Source organism: Megachile rotundata, chromosome 15, assembly GCF_050947335.1.
Source record: "Megachile rotundata isolate GNS110a chromosome 15, iyMegRotu1, whole genome shotgun sequence".
In the NCBI taxonomy this organism is placed as follows: Eukaryota; Metazoa; Arthropoda; class Insecta; order Hymenoptera; family Megachilidae; genus Megachile; species Megachile rotundata.
The window spans coordinates 12,114,539-12,130,221 of record NC_134997.1 but is presented as its reverse complement, the minus strand read 5'-3'; the positions used below and the strand labels follow the sequence as shown (position 1 = coordinate 12,130,221).

General features: G+C 33.9%; 4 protein-coding genes across 9 annotated transcripts; 2 read left to right on the top strand and 2 right to left on the bottom strand.

Moving 5' to 3' along the window:
- Positions 1-235: 235 nt before the first annotated feature.
- Ufm1 (Ubiquitin-fold modifier 1) lies at positions 236-2,512 on the bottom strand. Of its 2 annotated transcripts, none has more exons than XM_003703622.3 (4): positions 2,086-2,263; positions 1,875-1,931; positions 413-543; positions 236-342 (listed from the first exon to the last, which is right to left on the bottom strand). In XM_003703622.3, exons 1-4 carry the CDS (start codon positions 2,088-2,090, stop codon positions 272-274), a joined length of 264 nt encoding a protein of 87 aa, XP_003703670.1. In that variant the 5' UTR covers positions 2,091-2,263; the 3' UTR covers positions 236-271. The 2 variants fall into 2 exon arrangements, with proteins under 2 accessions (XP_003703670.1, XP_012141370.2); XM_012285980.2 differs by lacking the exon at positions 236-342 and adding an exon at positions 771-1,734 and having other exon boundaries at positions 409-543; positions 2,086-2,512.
- Positions 2,513-2,836: 324 nt separating this feature from the next.
- On the top strand, positions 2,837-6,114 carry LOC100877845 (uncharacterized). Of its 2 annotated transcripts, XM_012285979.2 has the most exons (8): positions 2,837-3,286; positions 3,730-3,782; positions 3,959-4,040; positions 4,146-4,479; positions 4,552-4,643; positions 4,704-4,745; positions 4,876-4,938; positions 5,166-6,114. In XM_012285979.2, the coding sequence occupies exons 1-7, from the start codon at positions 3,213-3,215 to the stop codon at positions 4,916-4,918; spliced, it is 720 nt and encodes a 239-aa protein (XP_012141369.1). In that variant the 5' UTR covers positions 2,837-3,212; the 3' UTR covers positions 4,919-4,938; positions 5,166-6,114. The 2 variants fall into 2 exon arrangements, with proteins under 2 accessions (XP_012141369.1, XP_012141368.1); XM_012285978.2 differs by having other exon boundaries at positions 2,838-3,286; positions 4,876-6,114.
- Positions 6,058-11,336, bottom strand: lgs (BCL9 domain-containing protein legless). Of its 2 annotated transcripts, none has more exons than XM_003703467.3 (7): positions 11,051-11,336; positions 10,736-10,974; positions 10,371-10,644; positions 9,903-10,258; positions 9,366-9,828; positions 8,937-9,144; positions 6,058-8,862 (listed from the first exon to the last, which is right to left on the bottom strand). In XM_003703467.3, exons 1-7 carry the CDS (start codon positions 11,334-11,336, stop codon positions 7,041-7,043), a joined length of 3,648 nt encoding a protein of 1,215 aa, XP_003703515.2. In that variant the 3' UTR covers positions 6,058-7,040. The 2 variants fall into 2 exon arrangements, with proteins under 2 accessions (XP_003703515.2, XP_012141366.2); XM_012285976.2 differs by having other exon boundaries at positions 8,937-9,108.
- A 661-nt stretch (positions 11,337-11,997) lies between these two features.
- On the top strand, positions 11,998-15,032 carry LOC100878072 (integrator complex subunit 12). 3 transcript variants are annotated; one of them, XM_012285973.2, is made up of 5 exons: positions 11,998-12,131; positions 13,249-13,429; positions 13,674-14,039; positions 14,169-14,241; positions 14,307-15,032. In XM_012285973.2, the coding sequence occupies exons 2-5, from the start codon at positions 13,271-13,273 to the stop codon at positions 14,510-14,512; spliced, it is 804 nt and encodes a 267-aa protein (XP_012141363.1). In that variant the 5' UTR covers positions 11,998-12,131; positions 13,249-13,270; the 3' UTR covers positions 14,513-15,032. The 3 variants fall into 3 exon arrangements, with proteins under 3 accessions (XP_012141363.1, XP_003703516.1, XP_012141365.1); XM_003703468.3 differs by lacking the exon at positions 11,998-12,131 and adding an exon at positions 12,411-13,079; XM_012285975.2 differs by lacking the exon at positions 11,998-12,131 and adding an exon at positions 13,531-13,594 and having other exon boundaries at positions 13,289-13,429.
- Positions 15,033-15,683: the final 651 nt, after the last annotated feature.

The window sequence follows — 15,683 nt, the reverse complement described above, 5'->3', positions numbered from 1 at the left end:
TGAAATTTTTTAATGTATTTATTACACATATATTCATTAAAATACAACGTGCTATATGACAGCATTCTTTAGTATACAAACAGCATTGTTTATAAAAATTTACATTAGATTTTTAGGAATGTTTTATTTGATTTTACTACCTAGTATAGGCAACAAATTTTATACAAAAAAGTAGTTGTTTCATACAGTTATTAATGAGAACTATAACACCTTAGAAAATAATTTATACATGAAACATCTTAAAATGTACTTTTATTAAAATTTTTACACATCATCTGCTGCATCCAACTCGATCCCTAGGAATCAATCTGAGTTCAGAACCATGTTTAAGGAATACATTGCCTGAAATTAATCAAATTATACATGAATTGCTTTAAAAATTTCTTAATCTATTAGCAGTAGCCTGACTCACCTGCTGTCTGCTGTGGATTGATACCTATTCCATCATCTGTAATTATTGCAGATGTAGATGGTGATACTTTGAACTCTTCAGCAGCAAATTTTAGCACAGCAGTGAAAGGTGTGTTATCTGGTACACTGAGTCTGTAATTACAAATTCATAATGTCTATAACTACTCATGAAATTTCATGCAATATGTAATTAATTTTGAATCACAGACTTAAAAAATGAGAGCTTATATAGAAATAAAATACAAATATTAAAGCAAACAAAAAATAAATATAAACTGTGACATAATGATAAATCTAATTGAACTTATATAAACTCTCTCTTTCTCCTTATATTTATTACACAAAGATTATATTATTACCATCCAATATCTTTTTCAATTTTACACCATACTGTTCCATTAGGTTGTGCTTTAACTAACTGCACTCTTTTATATATTATTTTTGAAATTTCGTCTGGACCATTTAACAATATTTTCACTACTTTGACAAGATGATCATACTTAAATTCACAGTCCGATACCCAATGATTCTGATCTTGTATCATATGGCGTGCAAAATAAAATATAGTATCAAGGAAATTTGTATAAAGTTCTAAATTTTTTTGCATTAATTTCCGAAGCGATTTATCGCTTATATTTGCAAGAGCTAGACAAACATTCACATCATTCTGCATAAGTTTGTCTGATAATAGTTGAACTATTATTTGTTTGACTTTACTATTATCATATAAATTAACAGCAAATTCGGTAAGTTTTGAATATAGACCATCATTAAACATTTTATGAATACATTCTAGAACTTGATGCTCATTATTATTACTGATTAATAATTCCCATGACATAACTAAAGCTTCATCCTGCATGTTACAGGTAGATACACCTAATTCTATTAATGATTCAATAATTATATTTGTACATACACCATTAATTAATATGTGTTTAAGAGTATCATTCAGTCTACTAATACCACAATATTCAATGTATAATTTTAAAAATTCGTCCACAATATCAACTGAAATAGTGCTGTCTTTTAAATAGACTTCTAGCAATTTATCACAGGCATTCTTCAGTTCAGAACACTTATACAAATTTAATCTGCCTTTGCTTGACCAATAATTATGAAGATTATTCTCAAGAATTTCTTCTTTGCCTACTTCTTGTGCTTTAGCAATTGTAGTTTCAATAAATTGAGCACACTGAAAAGCTTTAACAGTATCCTGAATGCTTATTTCTTCATAGACAGCTGGATTCTCTAAAAGTACTAAAAATGTGTCAAACATTTTTTGTATTTCAAGAAAATCTACTTCTGACATGTCTGTATTAACTGTAAAGTACATATGTATACAAAATTTTTAAATGTAATGATAAAATATACTTTATATTCAGGGCTGAATTAAGACTTTCAACATGCTTATTTTGTCTAATGATTAATGCAGCCCTGTATACATTAATAAATATACTTACACTTTAAATGGAAGTTTTGGATCAGAAGTAAGAGTTATCTTAAAAGTAACTTTAGACCTGCAACAAATTAACATTATTATAGATAGCAGTTTCAAACAACTGAGTATTCTTAAAACATATGTTTGACATGTATACATATTTAAAATTAGGTATTGACTTAAATGTCAGTTTTTATTAATTTTAAAAAAATGGTAATATCTAAAATACGTACGTCATAATTGGTATATATTGTTTTATCAAAAAATATGAGTTGTCAATGAACGACTCACTCTGAAGGAAAAGTTAACCTCAATTATAATCTATACAGTTGGACATATACAGGACGTTCAGGTGTGGAATGGTATAGAATGGAAAGTGCATCTATGCGCACGCACTATGTAAATGGAAGACATACTTAAATGATCTATTTTATTATAAATCTAATAATATTCTAATTAAAAAGTAAAATTATATAAACTTTATGTGGAAACGTGATTACTTTAATATATATTTTACTTAATAAAACTACTACAAATTTTCTTATCAGTTACATTTATGAAATGCTCATTTCATATACTGCATCTTGTATGAATGCATATAAAGTTATACATTCTTTTAAAGAACAGACAATATTACGGTGTTACTGAAAAATTAAATATGAAAAATTTTAATTATTGTACAATTTATTTCAACATTTTGAAATTCATAACATGCGCCTTCATACGAAACACATATATCATTTTTATCTAAATATATATTCAATTTACACACACACCTTGCATATATATTTATAATACACTGTATATAGTTTAAATCACTTTTCAATCAAAACATTTTTTAAATTTATTTTATATGATAAACTAAGGTACCATCATTTTTATATAGTAAATATTTTAACATAATGAATACTAAATATTATTCTGTTGAATTTATTATTACAATTATTTAGAACAAAATAAAATCATTAACATTTAGTACCCATTACTTTCAAATAGAATCATATTTTTGTTAAATCACTTTTAAAAGGTGTTTGAAGAGTTAATACTTTCGATCTGCTACGTTAGTTTATCACTTTGTAAGCAGCGCGATTATTCCGTTAGTAGTTATTCATAGTTCCAAACATTAATTTGTATCAGTGATACAATGTATTAATTAGTAGCACGTAGAACGTGTTGCAATAAGTCACATATTAAAAAAATTTTTTAGAAATAATTCTTTTCTTGTATGATTTTAACGGTACAACAAAAAGAGTATTATAAAGGTTAGATATATCGAAGAAGTGCCGTCGAGGTAAAATTCAATGCAAGTGCAATAAAACAGTTATCAAGTTTACTTGCAGGTAATAAAAGTTAACGCAAAATGGAGAGTAGTAAAGTGGATGAGGAAAATCAACGTAGTATTAATGATGGAGATTGGATTTGTCCTGATTCTCAGTACGTAATTTTATAAAAACGATACATGTTACACAAATTAAACTGTCAATCGAGTTTTTTACCCAATTACGACATTTATTGTTAGCTTTATTAAAATCTGGTTAGATATAATAACTGGCAATATAACTAAACACAAATGTTATTGAGTTTTCAACAAATCATTGAATGTCAAAATCTTATTTACATTATAACAGTGTCACTTGTTAAATAAATCTGCTAGAGTACACTTGTTCTATAACAGTAATATTATTATAGTATTGTATTTGTAAGAAGACTATGTATCATTACTGATATCTGTTTAACAAATATAACTTTCATTTTCAATTATATCGTAATAAAACATTATTATAGTCTATATCTAATAGTAGTAAACAATCATGATTACTTGTATCTCGAAAACTGAAGTATACTTGTTAAGAAGCCAGTGATATTGAACATTTCAGATGTGCCAATGTAAATTTTGCAAGACGAAATTCTTGTAATCGATGCGGAAAAGGTATATAATGTTCAATATGGTAATGTATGAAACAGTTTTCTAATAATCTTCTTAATTATATTGTTTTATTGATAGTTAATTGCAATTATAATTTTAGTGCTACTTTAATAATGTTAAGATACATAATCTTGTATGTATCTTGTATGTATTTGTTAATGAAAAATATTTTCATGCAGACAGAGGAGAATGCCCAAAGAAAAAAAAGTTGGGACAAGAAATTGGGAAAGCAGCTGCTGAGAAAAGTAGAGGGCTATTCAGGTAAATATTTTAATGTTCAAAATTGTACAACATATAATACATATTTTTTACATTCTCATTGCAACCCATACTTTGTTTTCATGTTTATGTCAATTAATGTTTTAGTGCTGATGATTGGCAATGCAGTAAATGTGGAAATGTAAATTGGGCGCGACGGCAGCAGTGCAACATGTGTAATGCACCAAAATTTGGAGAAATTGAAGAACGTACAGGGTATGGTGGGGGGTATAATGACCGAGGAGTTGTTGAATATAAAGAAAGAAGAGATGACGATGACGAATATGACGAATTTGGACGGCGTAGGAAGAAACGGAGGATTGAGAATCGTTCAGACGATGATTCCAAAGATTCTAGGTATAGCAGTCCACCCCGTAACAAATCTAAAGATGAGGATGAAAGAAATGAAGTACAGAATGATGAAGACCAAAATGAAGAAAACGTAACTAACATATTTCATTTATAACATTCGATATATTCATATATTGTTAATTACATGTGGTTTTAATTATAGGATGAAGATGAAGAGGAAGAAGATGATGAAGAGGACGGTGATCTGTCCAAATATGATCTTAGTGAATGGGATGATTTTGCAGTTAAAAAAAAGTAAGTGTTTGTACAGTATTGATGTTTATGACCAGAATATTACAGTTTCTTGATTTTCAGTACAAATGGGAGCACTGCTTCTTCGGAAGAGCAACAATCAAGGTAATAATAAACTGATACGAAAAAACTATCACAGAAAAATTTATTAATATAATCAATAATAATTTGATTATTATTAAATGATTTGAGAAAAATTGACAAATATTTTGATGTAATTATAATATTTTTACAGAGACAGAGATGACTGGCGTGATTCGGGAACATCCAGTCAATGAGAATCTGCACAGAAGGAAAGGTTTGACTTGGGTTTCGGGTATAAAATTGATTATGACAGTGAAATATGATTTTAATTATTTTAAATTGTTGTTACTTTTCGCTGTATCCCTTTAAAAAGTGTATTATCATATTCTATCATAGTTTAGTAGATGTTAGATTATAACATGGTCAAAAAGGAAGATGTAGTGTTAAGCAAATCTAAAGAAATTACAATATAATGCTTGTTAAATAAATGGCTTTTTACAGGTGAGAGAAAATCCCGAGAGCGACATTTGCTCGACAATTAAGAGATACACAACGCAACAAATTTAGTGATTTAGTGAGCACCTTTGGATAAAGTGATGAACAATGTACGACTTATTGCAAAGGGAATCGATTAACGATAAGCTTTACATTTTGTGACTGAACTCATAGCTTTGTTGGCTGTATGGATGGAGAGTGAAATGTAGGTTATTTGTTCACGCAATATTTGTCATAATATTGCGTAGTAATGCGAAAATTCATAAAACACTTGGCATAGATAAAATATTTCGCTAGTAAAAAGAAAACAAAGAAACGAATGAAATGTGTAATTCGATGAATAACGCGTTACACGACTCGTTGTAAAAGTTGAATTACGAATTCGTAAAAAGAATCTTATTTCTAACTGAAAATATAAAATCTTGCGAAAGCTCTCTATCATGTTACACTTTTAGAAGTACTGTTACGTTATCACAAAACGTCCGACGTTCTTGAAGCCACGTCACGATTCACTTAAATATTGCTGCTTCAGAAAAGATTCTCTTTTTTTTTTTACAGTTTTTCCTCACCTCGTTCACTATTTCTCTTCCTTTTCATCCGTACCACTTAACATTTAAAATAAACGTAAATGTAGTATTAAAGAATCATTCCCTAATGAATATAGATATGTATTGATGTCTTCGGAATGAAGAGAAAAAGGATACATTTTCTTGCTTTGACTATCACAGATCCGAGTAAGCTGGAAGCAGCCTGCTTTAATTGAAATCATGACATGAAGTTACTATGTCTAAAGCCCGTACGTTTATCGACAGGCCAAAAAAAGTAAAATATCAAAAAACTCTGACGCTCGCTCTGAGATAACTACAAAATCATTTGTCGATCAATTCTAGATACTGACTTCTTGTAAATATCTTTATTTTTCATTTATAATAAAAATCATTCATCAACAACATAATTGTTCTTAGTCAATTATTCTTTCTCTTATATCGTTAAACTACGTGGGGTCATGATTATGCACAGTGTTGGTCACGAGGGATCGGTGAAGGGAATAAAGGGACGGGCGATACTGCAAGGAGTATGTTGCAACAGGTATATATATAATATATATATATCGTATATATGTACAATTATGAATTTGAGCTTGCTTGACTGCGTTTAAGTATTTAGTGATGAAGGAAGGATGAATTATTTCACCGGCATATCTTGTCGTTTCTCCGAATATTTTTCATTAATTCTCGCACAATTACTTTATCACGAGCAATTGTTCAAATGAAGGAAGAAGAGACGCAACTCGACCTTTTCTTTTTTCCTGATCCACGAAAGTCTCTAGCAACGATCACCGTATATTCCGATCGACGAAATAACGATTACTACAAAGAAATTAGATTTTACATTAGTATTTACACGGTCGCGTAAGATTTACGCGACTCTCATAATATGTTTCCAATTTACAGAGATAAGTGTGATACAAAAAACGATATCTCTAAGACGATGGAACAGATTTTGTGAAGACGCGAGACATTAAAAAGGCTCTCTTCAATGTCATGAGATTTAAGAATAAAACGCTTATTGATTATAACACATACATAAACAACACCGTAAATAAAGAATTGAACGAGCGAATCTCGTTACACGCCAGTCGCGACAACCATCGTCTAAAATGGTCATCTTTCAATAATTATCATCACATCAACATTAGAACCTTAACAAATTTGACTTCTTTGTCCTTTACATGATCGCGTTATTTATAAAGTTTTTACATTTTCTCTGAAACATCTTTTCGTTCTTGTCTCTGGTAAACGCAATTTGTCAAAAAAAGGACACAGAAAGGCCACCACAATTGTAATCATCACCGTTATTACGATACCGATCGGACAAGTTTTATTTGGGCATGAAAAACTGCTGATGTGAATGCGAGTTCGGCGGCGGATGTAAATTAGGATGTGGTGGTCCGCTACCCCTGGTACCAGTCGCGTAAAGCTGTTGTTGGAAGTTATGAAATTGTTGAGCATAATTTGGATCCGACATACTAGGTCCACTACCAACAAATGGGCTGTTTTTAAAATTACTAGTAGCACCACCCATACTTGGCGGTAATGGCTGAGTCGCGTCGGGAGGAGGTCCTAATCCCATGGGGCTACCTTTGCTACCCGACACGTACATGCCGGGGTTAGGCTGACTGGGAACTTGGGACACCATGTCAGGTGGGAAGACTTTATCTGGATCCATTGAACCGCCTGGAAAGACACCTCCACCAACCATGTGTTGCATTCGCATCAAATTAGGCTGGGGTCTCATATTTCCAACGGGTCGCATGGAAGGATGTACGCCAACCGATGTGTTCATTGATTGTCCATCCATCCTCGGAGATCCTCCCATGCCAGGAAGTCCACCGCTCATGGTTGATGGCATGCCACTATGTGGACCCATGCTGTTCGGTACACAACCGTTCGGGAAGTACTGAAGATTTACAGACGGTGCACCCATCTTCGACTCTAAATTAGATAATGGATTTGTGAATCGTTGAAGGAAGTCCAAACTAGGTGGCCCTCTGGGAGTATGACCAACGTTGGGCCTTGCTGGCAAGTACTGTATCGTGTTTGGAGCGCTGGGTTTCACTTGAACGTTAGCTCCATTGTAGGGACTGGGACCAGTAACGTGCCCCGTCATTAATCGTGGTGGTGGTGCGTGGGGATCGCCACCCGGGTAAGCACCACCCGTATTACCCGAATGACTACTCATCATACCGTGGCCCATTATGGGATGTCCCATTTTACTGGGTACACCTGGGCTCCCTGTATGCGAAGTTGTTGGACTATAACTAGTTGGTGGTCCTGCGAGACCCATGCACATTCCCCCTACTTCACCTGGTTCACTGGTTGAACCACCCATGTGACAACTTCCATTTATTTCGCTACCCATTTGCATCATGTGCATACCGTGTGGATTGCCAAATTGCATCATTCCAGTATTGCCTGAATGAATGGGACCTTCGTTACCCAATGAATTACTAGTTGCCGTATTCGTTAGTTGCTGACTCATTTGCGCCAAGGAAGTTATGGGGTCGAAATGATTTGTACTCATAGCTGTTAAGTTGCCGAGTCGCCCTCCGATATTGTTTGGATTAAGAGGCACATTGTCTGAAGGTTGACTCACGCTTATAGACGGTCTTCCACACGGGAAGGCAGCAGTTGGACCACCTAATGGAGGTACCACTGTTGTATTCGCAGAATTGCTTGGATTCGCAACCGTGGATTGTTGTTGCTGTGATTGTTGTTGAGGCTGCTGCTGTTGTTGTTGTTGTTGTGACTGCTGTTGCTGTTGCTGAGACTGTGTTGGCTGCTGTGAATTATCCTTTGTCGAAGGCGGAGATGTGTCGGGTTTCGTAGTAGGCGATGCTGGTACTGTTCTGGGAGGACCCATACTGTCGGTTATGTTTGTGTTGTGTGCTGGACTACTTTGTGCACTTGCACTGGATTTGTTTCCAGGTTTTCCAGGATCAGCTGGAGTATGCGGAGCACCGTTGCCAGGCGTGTGTGGAGTGTGTGGTGTGTGTGGACTATGTAAAGAACCTGTGAAGCCACGATTCATACTATCCATCTGAACTGGACTTGCGCCTTCTGATCTAGCAGGGAACTGATTGCTGTTGTCTAGATTTCCCGGCAAAATCCTGTTCGACATCTCTGTATTGCTAGTCGTGTTTCTGAAAACATAGAATAATAAAATTATATACCTACCATTTAAAAATACGCAATAACCGCTATTAAATCAACTTACGTAGATAAATTTCCATCCTTTAGACTTGTGTTCGGTTGCTTCTGTATAGTTAATTCCTGTCCTTCGAAAGTATTAAGATACTGAATTTGTTGAGGGCTTGGAACCGGCATTAGATTCGCCTCCTTGACTCCTGCAGTATTCACTCCTCCAGCATGTTGTTGCTTTTGCTGGGCTAAGGATTGCAGCGTGCGGCAAAACATACCATCCACTATGTTGTAACACATAACATGATCAAATCACTGCGTAGGATTTGAGCAGTGAACTTTTAAAATATTTCATATAATGTTAGTATGATTATCGTTACTTAGTTCTTCTATTAGAATCCTTTGAATGCAATTTAGTGCAAAATGTTATTTAGTGTGTGAAATAATATTACAAAAATACAAATCGATCATGTTAATGAAATAATTATTTTATTTTAGGTCTTACCATTTGGAGGTTGACTGGTCGGGAAGTCTAGAGATGAATCTTTTTGAGCAGTCGATCCACTGGGACTAAGTGTTGAAATATGTGAATGAGAAACGGGCGTCCCTGGATTGCTGTGATTAAGCCTCGTCGTTGATACCGCTGTTGAATTCCCAACAGTTGGATTTGGAGAATCTTGACTGGTGGGACTTTGTCCTGGTAAATGGCTTGTTCTTTGATTACTAAGTTGAAACTGTCTATTGCAATCTGCCGGCGAATTTAAAGCTGAGCTCGCGCGAGGTGACGGTAACGATAGGTTGCTTGTTGGATTATTAGGTGAGGAAGGATTTGGACTTTGTATCGCAATTGGCACGCTCGCAGACCGGGTTGTTTGATGATATGGAGGCGGTGGTCCTTGGCTACGTGGAACTCCTACCATATTAGCACCACGTAATGGAACTCCGGTTCCAGGACTTCCAACACTGGCCTATAAATAATAATTACAACTTATAATTTAAAATAAAATGGTTAACCATTTCATTGTATTTCACACCATCTTACCTTATTTTTCCCATCAAGAAATTGATGTTGTAATTTATGCCAATCCATAGTTGGAGGACACTGAGTTGGTACCGGAGGAACATTTGTAGGAGGACACGACGATACTGCTGTTCCTCGCGTTGCATCTAATGCATTAGCAGATTCTTCTTTGTGTTCAGGAAACAACATCATTTGCATTTTTCTGATAGTTTCTAACTGAACTTCTCGATGTTGTCTTTGTTGCGGAGTTAAATTTTCGTCTGGAACTTTAACACCTTGCAGCGATGGTTGCAAACTACCTGGGCCTGGACTTGTAGTACCTCCTAGTAAATTGGGACTGTGGCCCATCGTAGTACTATTAGGAGGTTGTGGATTGGCTGTAATGAAAGGTATGCTTCTAGTGGCACAGAGTGTATAAAGAACGTGTTTGCAAAAAGAATTAGAAACACTTTCAACTACAAATCCAAGCGTATATATAAAATATATTACCTGAATTTCCAGGTGAATTTGGTACAAGACAAGGCACATCAATATTTGCATCATCCAGTGATGGTTCAGAATTACCACCATTCAGGTTCCTTAAATTAGGTTGTTCATTCCAGAATGGGGGAGCATTAGGGTCAAGAGCTGGTAGGTCAGGAGGTTGTTCATTTTGAAAAGTATTATTTGCAGCTCCTTGATGACCTTTCTGTTTCATCATTGCAAGATTGTTCAACCATTGTGCAGGATTCTGACGAAACTGATTAACTTTATTCGGATGTTTCTGAAATATCACATGTTTATATCAGTAAATGTTAATGCAAGTTTTACAAAATATTTACATCAAGTAACTTTCATGGGTATCTAATATATACCTCTAAATATTTTTTAGTGCCTGGTTGTGCACAATGATAAGCAATTATCGATGGATATTGCCCTTGCAATACTGCATCTGCACCTTTATTTGCTAATGTCGTAGAAAATACAAAAATTTGACTTTGTTGTTGCATATATTGAGCTTCACCACTTCCTGTACTAGTTCCCATCTGTTTTCCAAGAACATTACTAACCAGTGGTTGAATACCATCCGCAGTGATCACATTGCCACTACAATCTATGTGTATATAAATAATATTAACATCAAAAAACAACAATAAATACTATATATTGCAATATCAAAGAAATCATACCAGGTATATCATCCGTAGCATTATTATGATCACCTTCTTGTTTCACTGAATTTAAAATTGGTTGATTCGCACTATTGTTTTGATTTTCACCTGCTATCGTACTCTCACCATTCGAAGGATCCAAACAAGGATCTCTAGAACATTCCGTTGTGTCTTCTCCGGTCGTATCATCGTTATTACCCCCAGTACCCTCTTCCTTGATCTTAACTGGATCTGTATCAGGCTCCTCTTTGACAACGGTGGTAGGTACGCAACTTGGTTCGCTAGGCTTCTTTTCTGTTTTCATGTTTGAGTGATAATTCTGTCAGACCTTGGTCAGCTGGATAAAAATCAAACACATGGCCACTATCATCCGCACAATGCGGAGTAACAATGCATGTAGAGGTTAACAACGAGATATCGTTGACCGGTACCGAACAAATGTGTCCTTAAGAAACGTTGTGTAGCAGCACTGTTGGGGATGGCATGTCCGTAGATCTGTTATTTTTCTGTTGGTAAAAGTTCTCTGGTGACCGACGATTCAACACGTTTTCAGTCATTTAATTAGCTAACCGCGGAATCGGATTCCCACGCATGGAGGAATCTCGGTTGTCAGCGGCCAACTGATACGAGAATATGAAAGTGAGACCGACAACACGACGGTATCGGAACGAAGAAAATATCTAAATGTCACCCTCGTTTCTGCAGCGAACGCATAGCGTACCTCCGGCAATAATGTCGTACAGAACACCACGTTGTACCCGCGTAAGACGTATCCAAAACATAGAATGGGGGCCAATGCACGCTGCACTCAAATTTCCTTGCCATTCGCGAGCATTGTTCTCCAACTTTATTTGTCACTTCATGGTCGCTTTGATTATTTATTTCTTTTACGCATGGCTGCCAACTGCCCGTCGAAAGTTAGACATCGTTTTAACGCGCCTCGAAAAGGAAGCGTTCATGATTTTCCGATAAATAGAAAAAGACAGAAAGAGCGACACCAGCCGTACTTGACTCGTTCCTGCACACTCGATTGCCTGCAGGGTTACTATTTTGGTCTTTCTTTACTTATATTTTCACTGTTTTTTTCGCAGCTTTTGCCGTGAGTATTCATAATCCGTTCGCGTATTGTATACCTTCGGTGAGGCGAACTTTTATTCGCGGCGGTATCTCCCTAGACGAAGAGACTTCATTTATTTAACACAGAATCAAAACTCTGTGAAATTAAATTTGGAATACGCGAGATCAGGGACGAATCAAATGATCACAGTGCCTGAGTTCTTTGACTTTCGTTACTTTTTCTGTATATAATTTGCGATTCCCATATATGGATATACTTTTCGACCGGTACTTTAAAATATAAAATAATGTTACAGAGAAAATAATTGTTCGTCAGGGATAATAATAACGTATATAACTTCTTATATAAAAATTCGAATTACGTAAATAGATGAATCTTGAAGAAATTAAATATAAATGCGTCGTATATGTGTTCAGAGGAGCATCGCAGACTTTCCTAGGGAAAATGATTTTGTAGGGGAATAAGGCCCCACCACTCGTTGATTTTTGAAATTGAAAAATGTTCATATTACATCTTTAGAAATTATAAATTTAGAGATTTGAGAATTTGAATGTTTTCAAAGTTTTGGAATTTAGAAATTGGGAATTTTAAAAATTTGAAAATTTCGAGAGAGTTACAAATTTGAAGATTTGAAAATTTGGGAACTTGGAAATTTGAAAATTTTGAGATTTAGAAATTTAAAAATTTAACTTGGAGCTTTGGAAATTTAGAGACTTGAAAATTGCGATGTTCACATACTTGATTCCCAAAATCGAATACAAGTAGTGGGAGGTTCTTTCCCCTACAATCGTCCTTAACTAAAGGAAGCCTACGTTTACCTACGTTGCACTAGGGTGTACGTTATACGTTTATTAAAAATTTCATACCCTATGGATGTGCATTGCAGTGCACTGTGCGCTTTTAAAATCTTTACGGCTTGCAAAAATTTTTATGAATATAATCAATTTTGATATTTTTAAATAACTCAAGGTAATGAAATGTAGTAAACAGAATTGATATACTATTTTTTGGCAGATCGTATATACTTATAAATTATTAAATATACACGTTTTATATAAACTTCCTCAGTATAATAAAATATAACCTAAGGTATTTATATTATTAAAAATATATTGCACATATATTTGATGTCTTACAGGTTAAAATAAATATATACAAAAATGTCACACTTGGAGTTAGATCCTCAATTTACGCAAAGTTTACACCTTTTGCATTCCACTAATAAAGATTCTGCAGAACAACTACGAGCACTTTTAGATGAAGCAATTAAACAGAAATATGGGCCATCAAAGATGTTATCAAATGTATTACAAAAAAAGGTAATCATACTGTGATTAATTTCAATACAGTACACAGGGTAACCAAGAAATAGCATTTGAGTTCAAGTGACCTTATATTAACTAAGATATTATACTTACAGAGTTAGTTCTGATATCAGGGCATTCATGAAGCATAGGAGATTTCATTCACGTAAAAAATGTCCAGTACTTGATCCCTCTCTGTATGCACTACTGTTGTTACTCAATTTCTGAACCTGTATTTCTTGAATTTTCTGTTTTTTAGTATATGATGGAGGAACCAGTATTAAGCGATCACAGCAGCAACAGTAGTAGTAAAAAAAGTAAAAGCTCTTCTTCTTCCAAACATTCGAGTAAATCAAGTAAAAACAGTTCACCTGTGAATTTGCCTACACGTGACACACCACCTGATATTATACAAACCGATAATACTCTAGCATTAGAAATATTAGAAGATGATCTTACATGTGTAATATGTAAAGGAATGGATGTTGGAGCAAGAAACAGACTTGTTGAATGTTTAGAATGTCATTCTTTGTATCATCAAGAATGTCATGTGCCACATATTTTAGATTCACAAATAGACATTCCAGGATTGGTGTGGTACTGTTCAAATTGTTCTAAATCTCAGGTGTGTGTATTCACCCACATCATAATTTATTTTATTATTTTATGTCATTAGTTTTTTGTTTTATTAAAAAATTTTTAAAAATATAAGTTACTCAATATAGGTATATTTTATTAATTATTAAAATTGTAGGCCTCAAAAGAAAGGAGCTCACCAAAAACAGTGATAGAAAGCAAATCCAAAGAACAAAAGAAATCTAACTCTGGTAAGTTCTCTACATTTAAAACATAAATTGTTTCTAATCTGATTAAAATAATTATGTTTATACAGGTGGGGGAAATAAAGTGACACCAAATATTCATATTATAAGTGCAGACAGAAGATTAAAAGATATGATGAAGAAAGCTAAACAAGACAAACGAAATACAAATGCTACCCCCAATGCAAAGAATTCTTCATCCAATTCACCATCATTGTCTTCAACCAAATCTCAGGAAAAATCATTACTGTACAAAATTAAATCAGGTGTAGAATGAAAGTTTTATCTATACAAATATCAAAATATTATCTTACATTTATACTAGAGACAAGATTCGAACAAATTTTACGACGTTAACTTCATAAAAAGATTATCCACCTAAAAAATATAATCACAATTAATGTTATTAACTTCTATTAGCAGAATCAATATTTAATTGAAGCTAACACGAATGATCTCCGAACAATCTTAATTATATACCTCACAAAGTTTTGAGTATTTACCTTAAATCTAATATTTTTACTTTTTACATTGCTGTAATTTAATTACAGTCAAACAATTTTTTAATTTAATTTGTTACGAGATATAAAAAATATGCGATGTAATTTGATATTGTAATTTTAATTTGTACAAATATATAATTAAATTTCTCTTAAAAATTTCAAAACTAAATAACTTATTGAATGTAAATATAACTAAAATAGGAAGATCATTATGAGAGGATCATGACTATCATAGATTTTTGGAACAAATATTGCAATATCCAGTTCATTTATAATACCAATATATTTTTGCAATTTTTCAAATGCTTATTTGTTTGTCCCTACGTCCCATTGAAAATTTGGCAAGAGTCATTTCGTTCTCAAGTGTTACTTAAAATCTACTTATATGCGAGATGGGGGGTTGAATTCTATTTACACAGGGCTTTTGGTTACATCTACACGCTTACGTTGATAGATACACACTCACCCTAATAACACATGTAAAGCAGCATTTCGCACACTTTTCATTCGTTATTACATACACACATATTACGTGTAAGCTATATAACGAGAAAAGATACATTCAAAATCCATTAGGAGTGAAAATGAGCCCATTTGACATTTTCATACAGGGTTCCCAAGATTGTATTATAGTCAAGATGTTCTTGCAGGGAACAATCATCCCCCCATCGTTTTTTTCCGAAGCTTAACAAAGAATAATCTTAATTCGACATGATGTTCGGATTTGTCTATACTACGAAGCATGACATTACTAATCGACTCGTAAACCGTTAAACATTCCTCAGTTAATTACAATACAATACATACGTTGAATGCAGAATTGACAAGCATTTCAGATGGATGGAGTCAACTGTCGAGCGTACAAAGTATCGAGAAATTCCGCTGTAGCATATTCCTTAATACCATACATAAAATTTAACATACTTTGCCTTTGCAACATATTTA

Excerpts from the sequence above, each read along its gene's own strand:
- Ufm1 (XM_012285980.2), bottom strand. The coding sequence starts at position 1,723 with ATGTCAGAAGTAGATTTTCTTGAAATACAAAAAATGTTTGACACATTT.
- LOC100877845 (XM_012285979.2), top strand. The coding sequence starts at position 3,213 with ATGGAGAGTAGTAAAGTGGATGAGGAAAATCAACGTAGTATTAATGAT. Across the intron at positions 4,041-4,145 it reads AAAAGTAGAGGGCTATTCAG|TGCTGATGATTGGCAATGCA; the intron begins GTAAATATTTTA and ends TTAATGTTTTAG. Across the intron at positions 4,480-4,551 it reads AAGACCAAAATGAAGAAAAC|GATGAAGATGAAGAGGAAGA; the intron begins GTAACTAACATA and ends TTTTAATTATAG.
- lgs (XM_003703467.3), bottom strand. The coding sequence starts at position 11,336 with ATGAAAACAGAAAAGAAGCCTAGCGAACCAAGTTGCGTACCTACCACC. Across the intron at positions 10,975-11,050 it reads TGCTACGGATGATATACCTG|ATTGTAGTGGCAATGTGATC; the intron begins GTATGATTTCTT and ends ATATACACATAG. Across the intron at positions 9,145-9,365 it reads GACCAGTCAACCTCCAAATG|TGGATGGTATGTTTTGCCGC; the intron begins GTAAGACCTAAA and ends GTTACAACATAG.
- LOC100878072 (XM_012285973.2), top strand. The coding sequence starts at position 13,271 with ATGTCACACTTGGAGTTAGATCCTCAATTTACGCAAAGTTTACACCTT. Across the intron at positions 14,040-14,168 it reads CAAATTGTTCTAAATCTCAG|GCCTCAAAAGAAAGGAGCTC; the intron begins GTGTGTGTATTC and ends TTAAAATTGTAG. Across the intron at positions 14,242-14,306 it reads ACAAAAGAAATCTAACTCTG|GTGGGGGAAATAAAGTGACA; the intron begins GTAAGTTCTCTA and ends ATGTTTATACAG.